The sequence below is a fragment of the Scyliorhinus torazame genome, chromosome 16 (assembly GCF_047496885.1).
Source record: "Scyliorhinus torazame isolate Kashiwa2021f chromosome 16, sScyTor2.1, whole genome shotgun sequence".
Classification (NCBI taxonomy): Eukaryota; Metazoa; Chordata; class Chondrichthyes; order Carcharhiniformes; family Scyliorhinidae; genus Scyliorhinus; species Scyliorhinus torazame.
Window position 1 is genome coordinate 120,154,624 of NC_092722.1, and position 26,153 is coordinate 120,180,776.

At 51.4% G+C, this 26,153-nt stretch overlaps 1 protein-coding gene across 1 annotated transcript in view; it reads right to left on the reverse strand.

Moving 5' to 3' along the window:
* Positions 1-26,044, reverse strand: part of asah2 (N-acylsphingosine amidohydrolase 2) — a 203,646-nt gene extending 177,602 nt beyond the window's left edge. The window contains exons 1-2 of the mRNA XM_072478944.1: positions 25,957-26,044; positions 15,299-15,433 (exon numbers count right to left, since the gene is read on the reverse strand). Of these exons, the coding sequence (XP_072335045.1) occupies positions 15,299-15,433; positions 25,957-25,972 (151 nt within the window). The 5' untranslated portion in view covers positions 25,973-26,044. The remainder of the gene's footprint in view (positions 1-15,298; positions 15,434-25,956) is intronic.
* Between the last annotated feature and the right edge of the window lie 109 nt (positions 26,045-26,153).

Here is a 26,153-nt window from a genome sequence, read left to right on the forward strand (position 1 = left end):
ACCAGTGGTGTTCTGCAGGGATCAGTTCTGGGACCTTTGCTGTTTGTAGTATATATAAATAATTTGGAGGAAAATGTAACTGGTCTGATTAGTAAGTTTGCAGACAACACAAAGGTTGGTGGAATTGCGGATAGCGATGAGAACTGTCAGAGGATACAGCAGGATTTAGATTGCCTGGAGACTTGGGCGGAGAGATGGCAGATGGAGTTTAATCCGGACAAATGTGCGGTAATGCATTTTGGAAGGTCTAATGCAGGTAGGGAATATACAGTGAATGGTAGAACCCTCAAGAGTACTGACAGTCAGAGAGATCTAGGTGTACAGGTCCACAGGTCACTGAAAGGGGCAACACAGTTGGAGAAGGTAGTCAAGAAGGCATACGGCATGCTTGCCGTCATTGGCCGGGGCATTGAGTATAAAAATTGGCAAGTCATGTTGCAGCTGTATAGAACCTTAGTTAGGCCACACTTGGAGTATAATGTTCAATTGTGGTCGTCACACTACCAGAAGGGTGTGGAGGCTTTAGAGAGGGTGCAGAAGAGATTTACCAGGATGTTGCCTGGTATGGAGGGCATTAGCTATGAGGAGAGGATGAATAAACTTGGTTTGTTCTCACTGGAACGACGGAGGTTAAGGGGCGACCTGATAGAGATCTACAAAATTATGAGGGGCATAGACAGAGTGGATAGTCAGAGACTTTTCCCCAGGGTAGAGTGGTCAATTACTAGGGGGCATAGCTTTAAGGTGCGAGGGGCAAGGTTTCGAGGAGATGTACGAGGCAGGTTTTTTACACAAAGGATAGTGGGTGCCTGGAACTCGTTGCTGGAGGAGGTGGTGGAAGCAGGGACGATAGTGACATTTAAGGGGCATCTTGACAAATACAAGAATAGGATGGGAATAGAGGGATACGGACCCGGGGGTGTAGAAGATTTTAGTTTTGACGGGCAGCATGGTCGGCGCAGGTTTGGAGGGCCGGAGAGCCTGTTCCAGTGCTGTACTTTTCTTTGTTCTTTGTTCTTTTGCCATGGCCCAGTCTCAGCAGGGCATGGCCCAGTCTCAGCAGGGCATGGCCCAGTCTCAGCAGGCCATGGCACAGTCCCAGCAGGCCATCGCTGAGGGCATCGGCACCATTGCCCAGGTGCTGGCCCAGACACCGACAGGAATGGCCAACTCCCTGAGCTCCATGGCTGCAATCTTGCAGACCCTTGTTGATACCAGGGCGGGACCGACATTGCCAGGTGCCGGATCCGTTCGCATCTCTGACCCATGGAGAGCCCCGGGGGCCATTGGGCACCCCGAGGGAGGAGGAGGTGCTGGGGCCTATTCCGGGTCCCCCTGCAGGGGAGGTCCCGGTACACCTCGACACCTCGGACTCCCCCACCCCCCCCCCCCTTCCCTCCCAGGCTCATCTGGTGGGCAACGGACAAAACAGGCTGGCACCACTCCATCCCGGTCGCCCAAGCCGCAGCCTGGCCCATCCAGGCCGGGCCGTCCCAGGAAACGGCCGCCAAAGGGGGCCCTAGTCACAGGGCAGGAATCACAGGAGTCCGCCTCCAGTTCTGCTGCACCGTCTGGGGAACCACCAAGATGTAGTCATAAGGCCAACAAATTAGACACTGAGTAAGTTGGCATGGGTGCAGGGCACAGACTAGTTCTAGGGGCTAGGGCACGTGTATGAACTGTTTGTAATTAAAATCACTTTCACAGAAGCTGCCTCTGTGCACTGTCCAATGCGTGCGGGAGCGGGTTGCGAGATGAGCGCCAATGTGTGTGTGTGTGTGAGCGGTGTTAGGACGTCGAGGTCAAGTGAGTGTGGCCCCACCAACCCCCCCCCCCCTGCGGGTCGCCCTCGGCATCCAGCCCCCGGGCAGACGACGGGTCCGTGCACTGCAGTGTCCAGGCCGCATGCAGGGACGGTCCGGGTGGAGGGTGTTACTGTGGCCATGAGGCAGACATTGCCTAACGATGTAGAGCCCGGAGCTCATCGCAGAGCGGGCTGTCATCATCCTCCATGGCATCAAATAGACCCGTTTCCACTGGCGACCGTGTGAGCCCGGCCCGTTGTGCTGCAGGTGGATGTGCAATGGAGGGGTGGTGTGCACGCGGGTGATGCGGTGGTGGGCAGGGTGCGGGTGGTATGGTGGTGGGTGGGGTGAGTGTGGTGGGCAGGGTGAGTATGGTTGGTGGTGGACAGAGTGTGGGAGTTGGGGTGATGCCGTACTGTGCTGTTCGTGCCCATGCTCAGCGGATCCCTCCCCCTCTCGAGTCTGTGAACCATGCGGCTATCAACACCTCCTGTGCCCGCTGGACCAGCCGGTATTGGTGGGCAGCCACCCTTCCCTGTGCAGCCCATCTGTTCCGTACATTGTCCCCCGCCCCCTCCACATCCTCCTCATCTGGGAGGCCTGCCCTTCATCTTGTTGCTCCTCCCCCTCCCCCCCCCCCCCCCCCCCCCCCCCCCATAGCAGTCCAGGCACCTGAAGCGCATCTTCAGCAGCCCAAAGCACCTCTCGACCACACCCCTGGTTGCTGCATGGGCATCGTTGTAGCGGTTCTCTGTGTCGGTCTATGGCCTCCGTATAGGCGTCATCAGCCACGACCGCAACGGGTAACACCTGTCGCCCAGCAACCAGCCCCTCAGCCGGGGGGGGGGGTGTCCCTCGATCATGTCGAGGATGAACGATTGGGACAATATGAAGGAGTCATGCACACTGCCCGGGTACCGGGTGCAGCCGTGCAGGATCTTCATGCGGTGGTCACAGACCATCTGAATGTTCATGGAGTAGTACCCCTTCCTATTCATGAACACGGCCCTGTTATCCGCTGGTGGCCGCATGGCGACATGGACCCCATCATTCGCACCCTGTACCATGGGGATCCTAGCCACGGCAGCGAAGCCCGCTGCCCGGGCATCCTATGGGCGCAGTCCACAGAGAACTTGATGTAGCGAGCCGCAATGTCATACAGGGCCTCCGGTACCTCCCGGTCCCCTCCCCGGCATGCCCCCATTCCCTCCCCGCTCCCCTCCCCGGCACTCCCCTCCCCGGCACTCCCCTCCCCGGCACTCCCCTCCCCGGCACTCACCGGTCCCCTCCACGGCACTCACCGATCCCCTCCACGGCACTCCCCCATTCCCTCCTCGGCACTCCCCCGATCCCCTCCCAGCACTCCCCTCCCCGGCACTCCCCTCCCCGGCACTCCCCTCCCCGGCACTCCCCTCCCCAGCACTCACCGGTCCCCTCCACGGCACTCACCGATCCCCTCCCCGTCACTCCTCGGCACTCCCCTCCCCGGCACTCCCCCATTCCCTCCTCGGCACTCCCCCGATCCCCTCCCCAGCACTCCCCTCCCCGGTACACCCCGTTCCCCACCCCGGCACTCCCCTCCCCGGCACTCCCCTCCCCGGCACTCCCCGATCCCCTCCCCGGTCCACCCCTGGCATTCCCCTCCCCGGCACTCCCCGGTCCCCTCCCCGGCACTGCCCGGTCCCCTCCCCAGCACTGCCCAGTCCCCTCCCCGGCACTCCCCTCCCCGGCACTCCCCGATCCCCTCTCTGGCACTCCCCTCCCCGGCACTCCCCGATCCCCTCCCCGGCACTCCCCTCCCCGATCCCCTGTCCGGTCCCCTCCCCGGCACTCCCCTCCCCAGCGCTCCCCTCCCCAGCACTCCCCGATCCCCTCCCCGGCACTCCCCAGTCCAATCACCGGCACTCCCCGGTCCAATCACCGGCATTCCCCGGTCCCCTCCCCGGCACTCCCGGTCCTCTCCCCGGCACTCCCTGGTCCCCTCCCGGGCACTCCCCACTCCCCTCCCCGGTCCTCTCCCTGGCACTCCCTGGTCCCCTCCCCGATTCCCTCTCCGGTCCCCTCCCTGGCACTCCTCTCCCCGGCACTCCCCCCATTCCCTCCCTGGCACTCCCTCCCTGGCACTCCCCGATCCCCTCCCTGGCACTCCCCGATCCCCTCCCCAGCACTCCCCTTCCGGCACTCCCCGATCCACTCCCCGGCCCTCTCCCCGGCACTCCCCTCCCCGGCAATCGCCGATTCACTCCCCGCCGATCCCCTCCCCGGCACTCCCCAGTCCCCTCCCTAGCATTCCCCTCCCCGGCACTCCCCGATCCCCTCCCCGGCACGCCCCTCCCTGGCACTCCCCTCCCCGGCACTCCCCTCCACTCCCCACCCTGGCACTCCCCGATCCCCTCCCCGGCACTCCCCGGTCCTATCCCCGTCACTCCCCGATCCCCTCCCCGGTCCCCTCCCTGGCATTGCACTCCCCGATCCCCGGCACTCCCCGATCCCCTCCCCGGCACTCCCCGATCCCCTCTCCGGCACTCCCCTCCCCGGTCCCCTCCCCGGCACCCCTCCCTGCACTCCCCGGTCCCCTCCCCGCCACCCCTCCCTGCACTCCCCGGTCCCCTCCCCGCCACTCCTGGCCCCCTCCCCGCCACCCCTCCCTGCACTCCCCAGTCCCCTCCCCAGCACTCCCGGTCCTCTCCCCGGCACTCCCCTATCCCCTACGCGGCACTCCCCGGACCCCTCCCCGGCACTCCCGGTCCTCTCCCCGGCACTCCCCTATCCCCTACGCGGCACTCCCCGGACCCCTCCCCGGCACTCCCGGTCCTCTCCCCGGCACTCCCCTATCCCCTACCCAGCACTCCCCGATCCCCTACGCGGCACACCCCGGCACTCTCGGTCCTCCCCCCAGCACTCCCGGTCCTCTCCCCGACACTCCCCAATCCCCTCCCCGGCACTCCCGGTTCCCCCCCCAGACACTCCCCAATCCCCTCCCCGGCACTCCCGGTTCCCCCCCCACCTCACCCACCACCCCCGCCCCGACCCCGGCACCACCACGCACCCCCAGCCCTGAGGGGCTCCATCACCAGCACCCGCAACCCCCCCCCCCCCCCCCAGCCACGGCCGTGCCATCTCTTTGTGTGACGCATCCCCCATGCCGCCCCCTACCTCCTCGCTCGCCGGCATCAGCCAGCATGACTGGTTGACGGCGTTTAAAACCTACTTTGATTTACGGCGGCGGGACTGCGGCCCATCCAGCACAGAGATTTTCAGCAGGCCTGGGGACCATCACGTAGTGCCGATTCTCACCATTCTGCGAGGCGCGACGCACAATTCCAGCCGGCGGGATTTTTTGCGGGCCGGAGAATGCGGCAGCCGATGTTGGAGCGGCGGGGCGAGATTCACGCCGCACCCAGGGGATTCTCCAACCCGGCAGGGGGTCGGAGAGTCCCCCCCAATGTCTTTTCTTTCTTACCCCATATGTTTTGTATGGAAAGAGGTGTGTCTTTCCTTATCCTTGGAGTATGTGTTCCTATCAAATAATGCAGCACATATTTACGCTAAATTTACATCTCACACTGGATACAGATAAAAATCATGCACAGATTGATGTTAATCCAGTCCACAATTTTACAGATTGATGTTAATCCAGTCCCGATTTACAATCCCTGGTCTCCCACATAGCAGGCTATGCGTTCTGGAATGGATTCGATTATTTAAAGTTTAAGTGAGGATCTTGTATCTTGTAAAGCACTGGTTTCACAGCAGTTTGTGAAGTTTCTTGTAGTCAGATATCCAGGAGGTTGATTTTCAGGTGAACTTTGAAATGGAGCAGTTGAGGTACTTCTGCTGCTTGATGACATGCAATTGGTTTCAGAGTCTTGTTCTCAGACTTGCTGACAACTGATGGTTCTTGAAAGGCAAAGGCGTCACAGCCTTCCTCTTCCGCTACTGCTCCATTAGTGTTCTTCTGCAGTCTGCCCGGGCGTCTTCTGGGCCTTGGAATGATAAAGGAACTCCGTATCAGAAGTCAGTTTCACTCACATGGTCAACGGACCATGTTCCAGCAAGAATGGTTTAAAAAGTAAAAGATCATCAATATTCAAAAGGAGAGAAGTGGTGGTCTTTGACTCTTAGCTTGCAGATAATTGGTCTCGTCAGCTTTACTATATTAAATTGAAAGCGTGGAGACAGTGTTGTGGAGTCCACTGACTCTGCATCTTGAGTAATCTTTGAATAATGGCAGAAGTGAATTCCACAGAGTCATATCCATTCCAGAGGAAAGCCTCCACCTATGGTTATTCAATTTGGAACTTTCCAGAAGCTTGATAGTTTGTGCTGAACAAATGCAGCCATTTTTATGCTTCAACAGTTTCCAATTTCAACAAATAAAAGAAGCTTCCATATGAGACACTGTGGCACAGAGGTTAACACTGCTGCCTCACAGTGCTAAGGACCTGAGTTTGATTCCAGCCTTGGGTGACTGTCTGTGTAGAGTTTGCATGTTCTCCTTGTTTCTGTGTGGGTTTCCTCCAGGTACTTCAGTTTCCTCCCACAGACCAAAGATGTGCAGGTTAGGTGGATTGGTCATGCTAAACTGCCCTTAGTGTCCAGGGATGTGCAGGATAGATGATGTTACGGTGTTACGGGGATAGGGTGGGGGAGTTGGATAGGATGCTCTTTCAGAGGGTTGGTGCAGTCGTTGGGGCCTTCTGCGCTGTAGGGATTCTATGGTTCCCTGAGCTCAGTCCATGTGCAAAGTTATGAACATGAATGCCTTTATTGGAAGATTCCAGAGTATTCATGAACAGGAAGGCCTTCTGTTTTCTGAACATATGAAAATATGAAATGGGGGCTGAAGTAGTCCATTAAGCCCCTCTAGCCTGCTCCTCCATTCAATAAAATCATGGCTGATAACTTTGCGTTGAGCTCCACATTCCCCATCTACCCAGAATAACCTTTGATTCCCTTGCCCAACAAGAATCTATCTACCTCCACCTTAAAAATATTGAGTGACTCCGCTTCTACCATCTTTTGAGGCAGCGAGTTTGAAAGTCACATAAGCTCAGCCTTTCCAATCTATCCTCATAAGATACCCCACTCATTCCAGGTATCAAACTAGTAAACCTCCTCTGAACCCCCTCCAATGCAGTTATATCTTTCATCCTCCCTCCCTTCTTGAATAAAGGGGTTATATTTGCTAATTGCCAGTCTGATGGAACCTTCAGAACGTACCGAATTTTGGAACATCAACATTGAGAACCGGGATGAAGTCCATCTGGACCCGGAGACTTGTCGGCCACACCTGCATCAGTTTGCTCAGCCCAGCTTCTCTATAGGTTGTAATTTCACCAAATTCCTCTCTACCTTCCTCCTCCATTCTGCAGCTATTACTGAAATGTTTCTTCTATCCTCTATCATGAATACAGAAGCAAAATATGTGTTCATTTCATCCGTCATTTCTTTATTTTCTACTAGTGCTCACTTTACTCACTCTTTTCCTGTTTAATACCTGTAGAAACTGTTGCTGCCTGTTTTTATATTCCTAGTTAGCTTGCTCTCGTACTCTTAATTTCTTTCTCCTGATTAGCCTTTTAGTCATTCTCTGCTGTTCTTTATATTCTGACTGGTCATCTGACCTGTCACTCCTCTTTGCGCAGTTATATTATTTTTCCTTAGGCTGATGCTTTCCTTAACTTCTTTAGTTAACCATTGATGGTTAACCCTTGAGAATCTTTCATCTAGCTCAGCTTTCATGCCCACATGGTTGTCCTTATTTAAGTTTAAAATACTAGTCTAAGACCCACCCTTCTCCCTTTCAAACTTTTTTTTTCCAATTAAGGGGCAATTTTTTTTAATCATTGAATTTACAGTGCAGAAGGAGGCCATTCGGCCCATCGAGTCTGTACCGGCTCTTGGAAAGAGCACCCTACCCAAGGTCAACACCTCCACACTATCCCCATAACCCAGTAACCCCACCCAACACCAAGGGCAATATTGGACATTAAGGGCAATTTATCATGGCCAATCCACCTAACCGGCACATCTTTGGACTGTGGGAGGAAACCGGAGCACCCGGAGGAAACCCACACAGACACAGGGAGGATGTGCAGACTCCGCACAGACAGTGACTCAAGCCGGAATCGAACCTGGGACCCTGGAGCTGAGAAGCAATTGTGCTATCCACAATGCTATCGTGCTGCCAATTTAACATGGCCAATTCACCTACCCTGCACATCTTTGGGATGTGGGGGCGAAACCCACACAAGCACGGGGATAATGTGCAAACTCTACACGGACAGTAACCCAGAGCCGGGATCGAATCTGGGACCTCGGCGCCGTGAGACAGCAGTGCTAACCACTGCGCCACCGTGATGCCCTCCTTTAAAACTTGATGTACAATTCAATCATACTGTGGCCGCTGCTACCTACGGGCACCTTTATCGGAGATCATTAATTAATCCTGTCACATTACATAAATACTAAGTCTAAAACCTGCTCTCTGCTTGGTTCCAGAACATGCTGTTCTAGGAAACTATCTCAAAAGCATTCTAAGAACTCTTCATCCGGGTTACTTTGCCAATTTTATTTTTCCAGTTTATATGTAGATTTAAATCATCCATGATTATTGCTGTTCCTTTACCACAACCTCCCAATATTTCTTTGTGTACTTTGCTCTACATTGTGGTGACTGTTAGGAGGCCTGTAGACCACTCCCATTAGTGTCTTCTTACTTCTACTATTCCTCATTTCCACACAAACCAATTCCACATCCTAATCGCCTGAACCAAGGTCATCTTTTATTATTTCCCTTTTGCGATCCTTCATTAACAGTGCTACCCCTCCACCTTTACCTCGCTTCCTATTCTTCTTGAATGTAATCGCACCCTCAATATTCAGGACCCAATCCATGTACTCCTGCAGTATATGCAGTTGGAATGCAATGACAGCAAGTGCATCTTCTGGTCCTGCGCCCAGCTTCCTTGCAGTGGTCAGGATACCTTCTTTCTTCGATTCTCAATCTCCCCTCTTTTCCATTCAGAATACCAGGCTGGCTGTAGCGCACAATGATTTACGAGAGAGACGAGTAGAGATGAAGTCGATGAGGCTTTATTGAGCGAGACTTGTCCCCTGCAGTTCAGCAACAGAATGGGGCGGCGGGGAGAAGCCCGGGTTCTTATACTCCGCCTTCAGGGCGGAGCCAGGAGTCAACAGCCAACCAGGACCCGGGATCTGTCAGCCAATAGCATCACGGCTTCAGAGTCCCACATGACCCCTAATACATACTACCACATTCACCCCTTGTTAAAAATGAACCCGGCGGGGTGGTGGTTCGCATGGTGGTAGAGGTTTACATGGCTGGTCCTGGGAGGAAAATTTTGGGCATGTCATTACAGTTTTCGCCCTACACTGGGCTATGTACAAGGTCTGTACATTTACAACATTACAAACTATTTACAACATTAGTAAGAGAAAAAAAATTTTTGTTACAGTCCAACAACATTCTTGGTGTCACGCCGATGCCACGAGTCGGGCGGGCGGTCTGGTCTTCCTCGTCGATCGCCTCAGCCCCGGTGGTGGTGCTGGTGCTTGTTCCGGCGTTGACGTCTCCGAGAGCGTTTCGGTGTTTGTTCCTGTTTCACTCCTGGGCGGACACGGGAGGAGGACCGATCCTCCCGGGAAGGCGGTGGTCGCGGGGTGCGCCGGTGGCAGGGAGGGGATGATCGGTGTCGGGGGGGTGCATGTGTTGCCGGCGGGCGCCAGGTCTCGCAGGGAGACCGTGTCCTGTCGGCCGTCGGGGTACGCCACGTAGGCGTACTGCGGGTTCGCGTGGAGGAGGTGAACCCTCTCGACCAACGGGTCCGACTTGTGCGCCCGCACATGTTTCCGGAGCAAGATGGGTCCTGGGGCCGCCAGCTAGGTGGCAGCGACGTTCCGGAGGAGGACTTCCTGGGGAAGACAAGGAGGCGCTCATGAGGCGTTTGGTTAGTGGTGGTACACAGCAGCGACCGGATGGAGTGGAGAGAGTCCGGGAGGACCTCCTGCCACCGCGAAACTGGGAGATCCCTGGACCGTAGGGCCAGTAGTACGGTCTTCCAGACCGTGCCGTTCTCCCTCTCTACTTGCCCGTTCCCCCGGGGGTTGTAGCTGGTCGTCCTGCTCGAGGCTATGCCCTTGCTGAGCAGGAACTGGCGCAGCTCGTCACTCATGAAGGAGGACCCCCTGTCGCTATGGATATATGCGGGGCAACCGAACAGTGTGAATATGGTGCCAAGGGCTTTAATGACTGTGGCCGCTGTCATGTCGGGGCAGGGGATGGCAAAGGGGAAACGGGAGTACTCATCCACCACATTCAGGAAGTATGTGTTGCGGTCGGTGGAGGGGAGGGGCCCTTTGAAATCCAGACTGAGGCGTTCAAAGGGGCGGGAAGCCTTGATCAGGTGCGCTCTATCCGGCCTGAAAAAGTGCGGTTTGCACTCCGCACAGATGTGGCAGTTCCTGGTGACTGTACGGACCTCCTCCACAAAGTAGGGGAGGTTGCGGGACTTTATAAAATGGTAGAACCGAGTGACCCCCGGGTGGCAGAGGTCCTCGTGGAGGGTTCGGAGACGGTCTATTTGTGCATTGGCACATGTGCCGCGGGATAGGGCATCGGACGGCTCGTTCAGCTTTCCGGGACGGTACAAGATCTCGTAGTTGAAGGTGGAGAGCTCGATCCTCCACCTTAAGATCTTGTCGTTTTTGATTTTGCCCTGCTGTGCATTATCGAACATGAAGGCTACCGACCGTTGGTCGGTGAGGAGAGTGAATCTCCTGCCGGCCAGGTAATGCCTCCAATGTCGCACAGCTTCCACTATGGCTTGGGCTTCTTTTTCCACTGAGGAGTGGCGGATTTCTGAGGCGTGGAGGGTTCAGGAGAAAAAGGTCACGGGTCTGCCCGCTTGGTTAAGGGTGGCCGCCAGAGCGACGTCGGATGCGTCGCTCTCGACCTGGAAGGGGAGGGACTCGTCGATGGCGCGCATCGTGGCCTTTGCGATATCCGCTTTGATGCGGCTGAAGGCCTGGCGAGCCTCTGTCGACAGGGGGAAGGTAGTGGTCTGTATTAGCGGGCGGGCCTTGTCTGCATACTGGGGGACCCACTGGACGTAATATGAAAAGAACCCCAGGCAACGTTTCAGGGCTTTGGAGCAGTGGGGGAGGGGAAATTCCATGAGGGGGCGCATGCGTTCGGGGTCGGGGCCTATTATCCCATTGCGCACTACGTATCCCAGGATGGCCAACCGGTTTGTGCTAAAAACGCACTTTTCCTTGTTGTACGTGAGGTTCAAGGCGTTAGCGGTCTGGAGGAATTTTTGGAGGTTGGCGTCGTGGTCCTGCTGATCGTGGCCGCAGATGGTTACGTTGTCAAGATACGGGAACGTGGCCTGCAACCCGTGCTGGTCAACCATTCGGTCCATCTCCTGTTGGAAGACCGAGACCCCGTTCGTGACACCAAATGGGACCCTTAGGAAGTGGTATAGACGCCCGTCTGCCTCGAAGGCTGTGTACTTGCGGTCACCTGGGCAGATGGGGAGCTGGTGGTAGGCGGACTTGAGGTCCACGGTGGAGAAGACCTTATACTGGGCAATCCGATTTACCATGGGCAGCACGGTAGCATTGTGGATAGCACAATTGCTTCACAGCTCCAGAGTCCCAGGTTCGATTGCAGCTTGGGCCACTGTCTGTGCGGAGTCTGCATATCCTCCCAGTGTGTGCATGGGTTTCCTCCGGGTGCTCCGGTTTCCTCCCACAGTCCAAAGATGTGCAGGTTAGGTGGATTGGCCATGATAAATTGCCCTTAGTGTCCAAAATTGCCCTTAGTGTTGGGTGGGGTTACTGGGTTATGGGGATAGGGTGGAGGTGTTGACCTTGGGTAGGGTGCTCTTTCCAAGAGCCGGTGCAGACTCGATGGGCCGAATGGCCTCCTTCTGCACTGTAAATTCTATGATAATGTCGGATATGCGGGGGAGAGGGTACGCATCTAGCTGTGTGTACCTGTTGATGGTCTGGCTGTAGTCTATGACCATCCTTTGCTTCTCCCCGGTCTTTACTACTACCACCTGGGCTCTCCAGGGACTATTGCTGGCCTGGATTATGCCTTCCCTCAGCAGCCGCTGGACTTCAGACCGAATAAATATCCGGTCCTGGGCGCTGTACCGTCTGCTCCTAGTGGCGATGGGTTTGCAATCCGGGGTGAGGTTTGCAAACAGGGACGGCGGTTCAACCTTGAGGGTTGCGAGGCCGCAGATAGTGAGTAGGGGTATTGGGCCGCCGAATTGAAATGTTAGGCTCTGCAGGTTACACTGGAAATCTAATCCCAGTAATGTGGGCGCGCAGAGTTGGGGAAGGATGTAGAGCCTGTAGTTTTTAAACTCCCTTCCATTAGGTTCGCGATGCAGAACCCTTTGATCTCTACGGAGTGGGATCCTGCAGCTAGGGAAATCTTTTGAATACTTGGATGGATGGTCAGAAAACAGCGTCTTACCGTGTCGGGGTGAATGAAACTTTCGGTGCTCCCGGAGTCGATCAGGCATGATGTCTCGTGTCCGTTCATCAGCACCGTTGTTGTCGTCGTCTGGAGCTTCCGGGGCCGTGATTGATCCAGCGTCACCGAAGTCAGTCGTGGTCGTAGTGTCTCGGCGTCTTCTTCGGACCCCGTGGAGCCGTCGATGCTGGGGTCCTTTGTTGTCATCCAAGATGGCGGCGTCCATGAATCGCACGCGGCCGGGGGTGGACAAAATGGCCGCCCCCGTGGATCGCACGTGGTCGGGGGTGGACAAAATGGCTGCACAATGACTTACGAGAGAGACAAGTAGAGATGAAGTCGATGAGGCTTTATTGAGCGAGACTTGTCCCCAGCAGTTCAGCAACAGAATGGAGCGGCGGGGAGAAGCCCGGGTTCTTATACTCCGCCTTCAGGGCGGAGCCAGGAGTCAACAGCCAACCAGGACCCGGGATCTGTCAGCCAATAGCATCACGGCTTCAGAGTCCCACATGACCCCTAATACATACTACTACACTGGCTATTTGGGAAAAAGGGTTAGCTCTAAATATGATGCCTGTCAGGAACCTGTTCACAGATGGAGCCGGTGCTGGAATTGGAACCAGACATCCTTCAGTGCTCGAGCAAACAATCTGTATTCTGAACCAGATGAACTGCTGCTTGGATGAATCTGGAGATGTCTTGCAACACGGTCCTAAGAAACTCATCAGATTCACTATTTGCTGCATGTTCCATAACATTATCCTGAAAAGAGGACCAATCCTTCGAGCCACCTGTAGAGTTGCAGTAGGTAGGAGAACAGAAGAAAAATCAAGGACACCAAGGAGGAGAAAGAGTCACCGAGTCTGTCCTGTATGTCCAATTGTCGAGGAATGCTTTAACTGAATAATCCCACATCCTCTGTGCCATCATTACCTTCCTCTATCAGACTGGGTCCTCTATCCTCCAGATGAAAGGCCTCATGGTGGCACAGTGGTTAGCACTGCCACCTCACAGCACCAGGGAGCAGGCTCAATTCCGGCCCCGGGTGACTGTCTTTGTGGAGTTTGCACTTACCCCTCATGTCTGCGTGGGTTTCCTCTGGGTACTCCAGTTTACTCTCACAGTCCAAAGACGTGCAGGTTAGGTGGACTGGATGTGGAAGGAGGCGAAGCCCCCTAGCATGGAGGCCTGGATAAATGACATGGCTGGGTTCATAAAGTTGGAGAGGATTAAGTTTGCCTTAAGGCGGTCTGCGCAGGGGTTCTACAGGCGGTGGCAACCGTTCCTAGACTACCTCACGGAGCGTTAGAGGAAGGTCGGTCAGCAGCAGCAGCAACCCTGGGGGGTGGGGAAACGAGAGATTGTTTGAGGGGACGGACGAGCGGGGGATAACATGGAGGGTGGGAAAAACTGGCACGAACGGGCAAGAGCCAGTGTATAAAGCTTTGTAAATATTTCACCTTACCATGTATATATCTTGCTCAGGGCGATTTTGCGTTATTTTGTTATGGGGGGAGGGGGGGGGGTTAATTGTTTGTAAGGGGAAAAAAATTGTTTTGTTTTGTTAAAAAACTTTAATAAATATATTTTCAAAAAGAAAGGTTAGGTGAGGTTACGGGGATAGGATAGGGGCTTGACCCCAGGTAGCGTGCCCTTTCAGAGGGTTGGTGCAGACTTGATGGGCCTCTTTCTGCACTGTAGGGGTTCTGTGTTCTATGAACTTCAGCACTAATACAAGTATGAGATGGCATAGTCAACAAACACCAATCCAAAGAAACCAGCACAAGATGAATTTGGTTGAAGAGTGTTAAATTGCCAGCAAATGTTAAATTGCCAGCAAACACATGAAAATAAAAGTCATCCTCACTGCCCTGTTGTAAACCCACGAGTACCACTCTTAACCGTACCTTTGCCTACCATGCTGCACTTACTAGGTGCTACTCCATTGGCTACATGATGTGTTGTGGAGAGTGTCACTCATTCATTGAGCAACTTAAGATGGCTGGATGGGGTTGACCTCAAGGAGTTACGGTCAAAGATTGGCTGCAGACTGCAACAAACTGGCTAGGAACAGATTCCCATTTGTACATCATCCCACTAAATTACAGCTGAATTTGTATCATGTTGGCATGCGCATCACACCCGCTTCGCAGCTTGAAGATGCAACACCTGGAAGTCAAAATACATGGGTTCAACTGAATTGAGATTGCAGGTTCCGACCCATTCTGTTGACTTCCAGGTTTTACCTTAACAATTCCCTGTTGGAAGCTGCTCTCATATTTTTTTTATTTTCTTTTTGTTTTTGTTTAATAAATTTAGAGTACCCAATTAAGTTTATCCAATTAAGGGGCAATTTAGCATGGCCAATCCACCTACCCTGCACATCTTTTGGGTTGTGGGGGCGAAACCCATGCAAACAGGGGGAGAATGTGCAAACTCCACACTGACAGTGACCCAGAGCCGGGATCGAACCTGGGACCTCGGCGCCGTGAGGCATCAGGGCTAACCCACTGCGCCACCGTGCTGCCCTGGAAGCTGCTCTCATATTAACAGGGTCACACTGCCTTTCTAGATTAGCCATGTTTGATTGGATGTGAAACATCCTATGGAACTAGCTTCAAACAGGGCAAAGTTCAACCAACATAAGCAAAAATATCACAGTCAAAAATTTGATCATTCGTTCCTTGGTTTGGGATATGTTGCTTTGAGCACAGTGGCTGCTGTGTTCATTGATACCAGCAGTGACTACAATTCAAAACAAATTGCTTGTGAACCACTTTGTGATGTTCTCAGGATCTAATCAGATGTTATAGTAATGTTGGTTTGTTGTTTCTTAGAAAATACAATATTAACTATTGGTTGAACAGCTTCTTGATGCAAACATTTAACGTTTAACTTTGTGGCACAAGTTGCTTCTGGGTTTTTGCCTGGTCAAGATGGCCACACAACTTTAAGGGTGTTGTTTCCTTCACCTACTTACCCCCATCTGATGTTTCTCCATCTTTGATAAAGAAAAGAGTGATGAACACAACAGCCACTGCTGTCATGAGTGCAAACAGCACAGCGAGCACAATCTCCAACCATGTACATTTGGAACCCATTCCACAGATCAAACCTGATGATAAATAAAACAATTAGATCCCTTTTAGCAACCTCAACCACCCAACAAGGTGCAATTTGCATCACAACACTATGACGACTGTGTTAGAATCATAGAATCATAGAAGTTACAGTGCAGAAGGAGGCCATTCGGCCATCAAGTCTGCACCAGCTCTTGGAAAGAGCACCCTACCCAAGCCCACACCTCCACCCTATCTCCATAACCCAGTAACCCCACACAACACTAAGCGCAATTTTGGACACTAAGGGCAATTTAGCATGGCCAATCCACCTAATCTGCACATCTTTGGACTGTGGGAGGAAACCAGAGAACCCGGAGGAAACCCACGCACACACGGGGAGAACGTGAAGACTCCGCACAGACAGTGACCCAGCGGGAATCGTACCTGGGACCTGGAGCTGTGAAGCAATTGTGCTAACCACTATGCTACCGTGCTGCCCCACACTGGTTATCATATGCTGCAATTTTTTAATTAGGTGTTACCTTTCCAATGTTAATCACAGGGCGGCACGGTGGCACAGTATTTAGCTATGATTCAATGATCTTGAGCGATGGTTGGCGCACAATGTGAATTTGAGCAATCCAAGCAGCAACAAAGCAAACCACAGATAATTATAGGCTGCTTATTGATTTGGTGCTCAGGATGTGGGTCATGGTAGCAAACCACGTTTATTGTCCTTCACAAGTTCTCCTGAGAACTGAGTGGTGGACCAGTTTGAACCATTGCATTTCCTGCAGTGAAGGTGCTGTTGTGCTTCACAGTCAGATCTTGGACAACTGACCATCTTAGAATGCATTAAGAGTTATTTAATTCTTTTTTCCAGAAATATTTTTATTGAAGGCATTTTTCATATATACAAAAATACAAAGCGAAACCTTGGCAACAGAGAACAAAACTATTAGCCCACCCTCCCCATCTCTCCCCCGCATCCTCCTGTGAGAGTTATATAATTCTAGTACAAACCTGTTGACTGATCATAGAATCATAGAATCCCTACACTGCAGAAGGAGGCCATTCGGCTCATCAAGTTTGCATCGACCCTCTGAAAGAGCACCCTACCTAGTCCCAATCCCCTGCCCTACATCTGTAACCCCACCTAATCTTTGGACACAATGGGGCAATTTAACATGGTCAATCCACCTAACCTGCACATCTTTGGACTGTGGGAGGAAACTGGAGCACCCAGAGGAAGCCCACGGACATGGGGAGAATGTACAAACTCCACACACAAGTGACCCAAGGCTGGAATTGAAACCAGGTCCCTGGTGCTGTGCAACACCAGTGCTAACCACTGTGCTACCATGATCTGTTCAGTTGTTTTAATTAAATAGATAGCTACACAAGTTTTTATTAAGATATGGAATTGCTCCTTGTATGTCCTCTTTTTTTTATTCTTCCATCGGGTGTGGGAGTCACAGGAAGGCGAACATTTGCTGCCAAACCCTAATTGTATTTGAACTGTATTGCTTGCCAGACCATTTCAGAGGGCAGGGAGTGTGTGACAGTATGTACTCTGACTTTCTCATCCCACCATGGAGCCTGAGGCAAGATTCCACCCAGTCCTTTTTTTCAATATTCTGATTTTGAAGTCGGAGTTGTCTTGGAGTTTTGATGTTTTTTTATTTTTTCATGGGCTGGGTCACTGGCAAAGCCAGCATTTGCTTCCGATCCGGAATTGCTCTTGAACTGAGTGACTTGAAAGGACATTGCAGAGGGCAGTTGAGGGTCAACCACGTTGCTGTGGGTATGGAGCCTCACGTAGGCCAGACCAGGAAAGGGAGGCAGATTTATTTCCCCTAAAGGACATTACTGAACTAGATATTCTTAACAACACCACCAGGATGCTAAGGGAACTTTGAAGAATGCTGTAATATTTTTGAGCGGAAATAAAAAGAGGGAGAGAGAGAGAAAGCGAGAATGGAACCTGAGAGGGTGACTCTTTAACTGACTGCATCTAACCTGAGGGAATGCCTTCAAGGTAAGAAGCAAATAAAAAAACCATGACCATTTAATATAACCAGAGACTTAAATATCTCAGCTGCCCTCTGTATTTCACTTGCCTTCTAATTACGGTCTTTTGTTCAAAGGAATTACTGGCAGTAAAAAATCTATCTTCGGCAGGTGGTGTACAACTGCAAATTACTATTTCCTCCCCTCCCCACACTCGTGATTCTTTAATCTGAACATTAACAAAAAGACGTAAAGGAGAGGGGGGCGCGGGCGGGGGAAGCCCCTGCTGAAAACCAGCACCTCACATAAGCCTCTAAGAAGGAAAGGAATGTGGTTAAAAGGTATCCTGGATCCTAATGGCTAAATTGGTGACCCACTCGCAAACATTATTAACCCCTTGAAAAATAATCAAATCAAAAGAGTAGGTCCAAAGTACAATGAAGCCGGTTGGGTTGTTTTTGCCAGTTTAGTAATCCATTCATTCCACCTATACTTCCCTCTGAAAGAGGACAGTTTTAATTATCTGTGTTTATTATTTGGGCATATTTCCTAAAATGAGACATGTCAGTCTCTTCTCCATCTGGTACAGTGTGGCACCTGTAGGTCTTGCTTTGGTATATTTGAGGTTCTTGATTCAACAAAATCGGGTGAGATTAAAAGCATTTGAGCTCTGCTTCCTTCAAGCTGGGAAGCTTTCCAAATGAATAGTTAAGCCCCACTTGTCAGGAATGCCCCTTTTACCCTTCCTATCTCTGTAGTCTCCTCCATCCCCACACCCCTCCCACTATTCCTCCAATTCCGTCTGCATGAGCATCCCGGATTTTAATCAGTATAAAACTGGTGGCCATGTTCTCAGCTGCCAAAGTCCTAAACTCTGACATTCCCTCTGTCGGCCTCTTCTGTTTCTTTGTCTCTTCTGTTAGGACACTCCTGTCTGAAACCAGGTTTTTAGTCAACTGTACTGTCCCCTTAGGTATCTTTGTGTCAATTTTTGTCTGAATTTGCACCTCTGAAGTTCTTTGGGATGTTTTCCTACATTAGAGATAGTATGCAAATATGGATTGTTATTTCTGCTGTACTTTCGGATCTGGGTCATGTCGGTGGTAGAGATGGCAGAATCGGTGACAAAATTCCTGGGTTCCAGAAATTAAAACCAACCATGGTTCCTCGTCCTGATTTCTAAACAGGCACTACCATAGAAAATTCTTGTATGTGGAGGTTGGGCAAGGACAATTTTGCTCTTAGCTGCGATGTACAGACACGCCAACTCACTCAAAATTATCGCAAGGGACAATGGGCGGAATATTTACCATATTTTTTCAGTGTCGGTTCTGGTGAGAAAATCGGAAGGAATCCCATCAGCGGAGGGAAATTGCACGGAATATTGAGCCTCTTTAAAAACAAGTTCTATCCAAATGAATCACGCAGTGCTCGTGGACGCCCGTCGCTGATTCACTCGGCTTGGGACAACTTAATCTCTGCAACCAGTGGGGCGCTCCATATAAACACCTTCCCAATATTTGCTCCAGATCCAGTCGGGGGATAGTTGCCAGGAAGCCAGTGCCAAGGTTCCCAAACACCTGGATGGTGTGCAGCAGAGGCAGAACATCCTATACCCACATTCTTTCAGACATCCTTCGACCAAGATCACCATCCCTGCCTGGGAGGCAAGTACAGTACGAAGTCTTACAACACCAGGTTAAAGTCCAACAGGTTTGTTTCGATGTCACTAGCTTTCGGAGCGCTGCTCCTTCCTCAGGTGAATGAAGAGGTCTGTTCCAGAAACACATATATAGACAAATTCAAAGATGCCAAACAATGCTAGGAATGCGAGCATTAGCAGGTGATTAAATCTTTACAGATCCAGAGATGGGGTAACCCCAGGTTAAAGAGGTGTGATTGTATCAAGCCAGGACAGTTGGTAGGATTTTGCAGGCCAGATGGTGGGGGATGAATGTAATGCGACATGAATCCCAGGTCCCGGTTGAGGCCGCACTCATGTGTGCGGAACTTGGCTATAAGTTTCTGCTCGGCGATTCTCCGTTGTCGCGGGTCCTGAAGGCCGCCTTGGAGAACGCTTACCCGGAGATCAGAGGCTGAATGCCCTTGACTGCTGAAGTGTTCCCCGACTGGAAGGGAACATTCCTGCCTGGTGATTGTTGCGCGATGTCCGTTCATTTGTTGTCGCAGCGTCTGCATGGTCTCGCCAATGTACCACGCTTCGGGACATCCTTTCCTGCAGCGTATGAGGTAGACAACGTTGGCCGAGTCGCACGAGTATGTACCTGGTGGGTGGTGTTCTCACGTGTAATAGTGGTATCCATGTCAATGATCTGGCACATCTTGCAGAGATTGCCATGACAGGGTTGTGTGGTGTCGTGGTCACTGTTCTGAAGACTGGGTAGTTTGCTGCAAACAATGGTTCGTTTGAGGTTGCGCGGTTGTTTGAAGGCAAGTAGTGGGGATGTGGGGATGACCTTGGCAAGATGTTCATCGTCATCAATGACGGGTTGAAGGCTGTGAAGAAGATGACGTAGTTTCTCCACTCCGGGGAAGTACTGTACGACGAAGGGTATTCTGTCGGTTGTGTCCCATGTTTGTCTTCTGAGGAGGTCGGTCCGGTTTTTCGCTGTGGCGCGTTGGAACTGTCGATCGATGAGTCGAGTGCCATATCCCGTTCGTACGAGGGCATCTTTCAACGTCTGTAGATGGCTGTTACGCTCCTCCTCGTCTGAGCAGATCCTGTGTATACGGAGCGCTTGTCCATAGGGGATGGCTTCTTTAATGTGTTTAGGGTGGAAGCTGGAGAAGTGGAGCATCATGAGGTTATCCGTGGGTTTGCGGTAAAGTGACGTGATGAGGTGACCGTCCTTGATGGAGACGAGTGTGTCCAAGAATGCAACTGATTTTGGAGACTAGTCCATGGTGAGTCTGATGGTTGGATGGAACTTATTAATGTCATCGTGTAGTCGTTTCAGTGATTCTTCGCCATGGGTCCAAAGGAAAAAAATGTCATCGATGTATCTGGTGTATAACGTCGGTTGAAGGTCCTGTGCGGTGAGTAGGTCCTGTTCAAACTTGTGCATGAAGATGTTGGCGTATTGGGGTGCGAATTTGGTCCCCATGGCTGTTCCGTGCGTCTGGATGAAGAACTTGTTGTCGAAGGTGAAGACGTTGTGATCCAGAATGAAGCGGATGAGTTGCAGAATTGCGTCTGGAGATTGGCAGTTGTCGGTGTTGAGTACTGAGGCTGTTGCAGCAATGCCGTCGTCATGGGGGATGCTGGTGTAGAGTGCCGAGACGTCCATTGTGACGAGGAATGTTCCTGGTTCAACTGGTCCATGGGTGCTGAGTTTCTGTAGGAAGTCCGTCGTGTCGCGACAGAAGCTGGGTGTACCTTGTACGATGGGTTTCAAGATGCCCTCGATGTAGCCAGAGAGGTTCTCACACAGGGTCCCATTGCCTGAAACGATAGGGCGGCCTGGTGTGTTGGCCTTATGTATTTTCGGGAGGCAGTAGAGATCTCCAATGCGGGGAGTACGTGGGATGAGAGCACGTAGGGTGCTCTGAAGATCTGGATCCAAGGTCTTGATCAGTCTGTTAAGTTGGCGGATGTGTTCCTTGGTCGGATCTGCTGGTAACTGTCTGTAGTGTTCTTGGTTGTTCAGTTGTCGGTATACTTCTTTGCAGTAGTCCGTTCTGTTCAGTACGACAGTGGCCCCCCCTTTGTCTGCTGGTTTGATGACGATGCTGCGGTTGGTCTTGAGAGCGCGGATGGCATTGCGTTGTGCTTGGGTGACGTTCGGGGCTATTACACGTGGGAACACCACCCACCAGGTACGCGGTACATACTCGTGCGACTCGGCCAACGTTGTCTACCTCATACGCTGCAGGAAAGGATGTCCCGAAGCATGGTACATTGGCGAGACCATGCAGACGCTGCGACAACGAATGAACGGACATCGCGCAACAATCACCAGGCAGGAATGTTCCCTTCCAGTCGGGGAACACTTCAGCAGTCAAGGGCATTCAGCCTCTGATCTCCGGGTAAGCGTTCTCCAAGGCGGCCTTCAGGACCCGCGACAACGGAGAATCGCCGAGCAGAAACTTATAGCCAAGTTCCGCACACAGGAGTGCGGCCTCAACCGGGACCTGGGATTCATGTCGCATTACATTCACCCCCCACCATCTGGCCTGCAAAATCCTACCAACTGTCCTGGCTTGATACAATTCACACCTCTTTAACCTGGGGTTACCCCATCTCTGGATCTGTAAAGATTTAATCACCTGCTAATGCTCGCATTCCTAGCATTGTTTGGCATCTTTGAATTTGTCTATATATGTATTTCTGGAACAGACCTCTGCATTCACCTGAGGAAGGAGCAGCGCTCCGAAAGCTAGTGACATCGAAACAAACCTGTTGGACTTTAACCTGGTGTTGTAAGACTTCGTACTGTGCTCACCCCAGTCCAACGCCGGCATCTCCACATCATGGGAGGCAAGTGGCAGCCTTAGTGAATGCCAGCTTGCTACAGAACAGGACGGGGTAACAGCACCGCAAGAAGATGAATGATCTTCTTCATGTGGCCAGGCTATGTCTGCCGTTTCATGTCTCCTGCTGACCCTCACACATTCCCTTCATACACTCCCAACACCAATCATGTGGTCGTCTCTCTCCTGCCCCCCCCCAACTCCTCAAGTTCCACCAGTAGCTAATCTGCTCCTTGCATCCCTGCTCTCACTCACGTCCCACGCATGCCAGACTTCATCACCATCTGAACTGGCAGGACTCCCACCTGCAGTTTCCCCATCTGTCTTACTGCATGATAAACCCGAGCATAACCAACGTGAATGGGCTCAGCCACCCGGAGTCATGCCCACATAGAGGGTGCAGTGGGGGCAGCAGACAAAAGTGAGAACCCTCAAGACATAGTCATGGTTCAAGCCTCACATGTGTTAACTTTCTCCCATCAATTTTTCCCTATGTTGCACTACTGACATCTCCCTTCCATTGCAGATCAATCAGTTGACCAGCCCGCACCATCCTCATGACTCTGGACACCACAGACCCGAGCAGCTCTGAGGAAACCCAGCTGTCGCCCGCACACTCCACCAGCGAAGATACTCACACCTCCTGGGAATAACTAGTAAGCAGATTTCTGGGGCATTCATTGGTGAGCACCTCACAGCTGATGATCCACAGCAGGTGGAGGCAGGGACATCCCAGGGATCTGGCACTCAGAGGGATGCAGGTGCCCTGCACCCCAGGTTAATGACGTGACCCTGGGTACAGATGTCGAAGAGCTGTTGGAACTGCAAAGGCAGAGTCGCAAGAATCAGGAAGGGATGACAGCATCCATTCTCAGACTGTAAGGCTGACTGGAGGAGACCCATTGCCTTCTGTTCGAGGTGATGATCCGAACGCAATGAGGGCAACACTGCGAGGGTAACATCCACAGTGGAGCCCTGGTGCAGGATGTGTACTTCATGATGGGGGTTGCATGCTCCATGGTTCAGCTCATGACCTTCATGGCTGAGGACATGAGCTCCATGGTGCAGGCACTAGTGGGAATCCACGAGTGTCAATGCCAGAGGACGGCAGGGCTTCTGGATCTCATTCCAGCTGCCCCTGTATTCCACGGAGGAGCACAGGGATCCCGAGACACTCGAAGGGAAGAGAAACAGCAGGAGCGAAGCCCGTGGATATATACCCAGGAGACCCTGGGGGTGTCCAGTCATTCTGACATCCTCCCTCTAGCCCTGGACATCGGGGAGGGTAGCACTGAAACTCCCGTGCAGTATGAAAGTAGGCCCAACCCTCAAGGTCCAGGCCCCCCCCCCCAAGGGATGCCTGTCAAGGTCATCACAAGCAGCAGGATGTGGAATGTAGCAGACCTTCTAAACCTAGCTGTGAATCCTGGGATACACCTAGACGTAGCGGGAGGGTGAGGAAGAGTAAGAAAATGTAGACACCTAGTGGGCACAGGTGAACTCACAGGTGTAGAGATAACTCACTATTGCTACATTGCACTTGTATTAAAAATCATTTTGTTCACCATTGTAGCACAATCAATTACTCATGAGACGAGAAGAGATGAAGTCAATCAAAGGCTTTATTAAGCAGACTTGTTCCCCAGCAGCTCAGTGACAGAATGCGGCTGCTGGGAGAACCCGGTTTCTTGTACTCTGCCTTACTGGGTGGAGCCAGCAGGTGGCCGATCCAATCAGGACCCAGTGTCTGTCTACCAATAGCCTCTCGGCATCACAGGTACCGTACTACCCCTAATAAATACCGCCACATTTACCCATGCAGATCCTCCGTGATTTCATGGCAACATGCTCTACAAACCCCCAAGCACATTCAGCACTTCATCCCTGTGGAGAATGGCAGCGCTTTGTCTCTCTGACCTACCACCACCTGGAGACGCAGTAAAGATGAGCCGCTGCATCCCCCCCCCCCCCCCGCCCCCCCATCCCCCATCCATGAAAGATAACACAAACCCCTCCCCCCACACAACATATGTATCTATGTATCTAACCACCATTCAGGCCTCTCAGGTCTGCCACTCATCTCTGGCGATTAAGATGCTAAGGGCTGGAAATATGTTGAGACCCTGTCCACTTCGGATGTTGGTGGAGAAAAACACCAGGATCCCTGACCTCAGAAGTGGCAGGAGCAGCTGAGATATGTCATCAGGTACCTTTGGCCCAACCTTGCCCTCCTCTGCAGGGCTCTGATCCTGGCCATGTGCAGCAGCACATTGATGTCGTTGATGTTGGTCTGTGTCTATCAATAATATTGCCAACTCAACTTGCTCTATGATTCTCTGGAATCATAAAGTGAAAGGAAGAGAACTTCAATGTGAGAAATGGGAATTTCTGGCAGGTATGGTTTTGTCCTTCATGAGGACCTACATGTGCAAGGCTAGATTTTTCATTTTTGTCAAGATGAAGACGGCACAAAGGAACCAGCTGAAGTCTGCACCTGATATGTGCATTATCTTCACCTCCTTTTCACTTGATTCAAGTGAGATCGTGAGAACCAAGCAGGCTCCCCTTTCACAATAAAGATAAGCAAATGTGGCGCTTGTCGCGAAGGTCGGCTGGATGGTAAAAGTGGGTCCCAGGAAAACACTTTGAAAAACACTAATCCTAATCCCATGTGCTTTTATTTTACATGCTAATGTCTTATATGGGACCTTGTTGAAAGTCTTCTGAAAGTCCAAATAAACCATATCCACTGGCTCCCCTTCATCAGCTCTACTAGTTACACCTGTGAAGAATTCCAGTACATTTGTCAAGCATGATTTCACAAAACCATGCTGACTCTGTCCAATCCTGCCATTGTTTTCTAACTGCTCTGCTATTAAATCTTTGATAATAGATTCTAGAATTTTTCCCACAAATAACATCAGGCTTACTGGTCTATAATTCCTTGTTTTCTCTCTACCTTCCTTTTTAAATAGTGGGGTTACAATATTTCTCCTCTTTAACCAGCAATGCGACTCCACCACCTTTTCCTTTTTGTCCGTCTTTCTTAAATATTGAATAACCCTGAATGTTCCACTCCCATCCCTGGTCACCCTGAAGCCATGTCCCCGCAATCCCATCTATATCATACCCATTGCTGTGGGTCTAGGGTCACATACAGGCCAGACCCGGAAAAGGTGGCAGATTTCTCTCCCTCAAGGGCATTCGTGAACAAGGTAGTTTTTAGAACAGTCTACAATAGTTATCATGGTCTCCATTACTGAGACTAACTGCATGAGCAGGTAACTGTACAAAAATATTTTTGCCCAAGGAAGTTAATTATATAAATCATTATCTTTCTTTTATTAGGAATTGATGTTATCCATTACTGGAAATATATATTATTTATTCTCTTGCACATCAATTTATTTGGCAGTTCAAGCCAAAAATAAAGCCTGGAATAAATTCTGCTACTTCTGAGCACTGGGTAGATCCAGTAGGTTTAGCAGTTCCACTTTACCCTGATGCTGCTTTATGTATGTACCAGAGCATATGTTTACACTCTCAACATTTGAGAGCAATGACTCTCACAAATGCGTTGCCTGAAAACACAGAGCCCAGAAAATAATCTGGGGCAAAACTAGTGCCTGATCGAAACAAATCATAACCAGATGATCAAGCTCTAATTAAAGAATTCCGGAGAGCGGATCATTCCAAAAGACCTGATCCAAGCACAATTGCAATACTAGAGTGCAAAAGTCAGTTGAAGGCTTGCAGTGTCTCAGGCATTTGTAGCTAATAGTGTCAATGACATTTGTAAATCTCCCCGTTAAGAGGCGCTGACCTGTCATTCTAGAACACTAAAATTGACAGATTGAGTAAGAATGAAATCCCCAAAATAGGTCAGGCAACCATTCATTGTAAAATAAAATTTAAAATGCCCATTCATTTGCCATGAATTGTCCTCTTATGATTTTCATTCATCTGTTTTACTTCTGCTCAGTCAGACTCATTTGTAGGCCAGAGTAAAGTCAATGGTTTTGCCCAAGACCACTAGCTTGTAAAATCTATACATGTTAATCAATAGTAATCTTACCTTCACGGTGAACCATTTATTTCAACTGCAAGCACCACGGTGGCAAAGCTTCAACACTTGAGACACGTCAAACATTCCCACCAAGCAACTGCACATTGCTCTGAAATTGATTAGATAACATTTGGTAATGAGAGCACAAACAGAGACCCATCAACTGTCAATGCAGTGGACTTTCAACTAGTCCAAAGGAAGGGAAT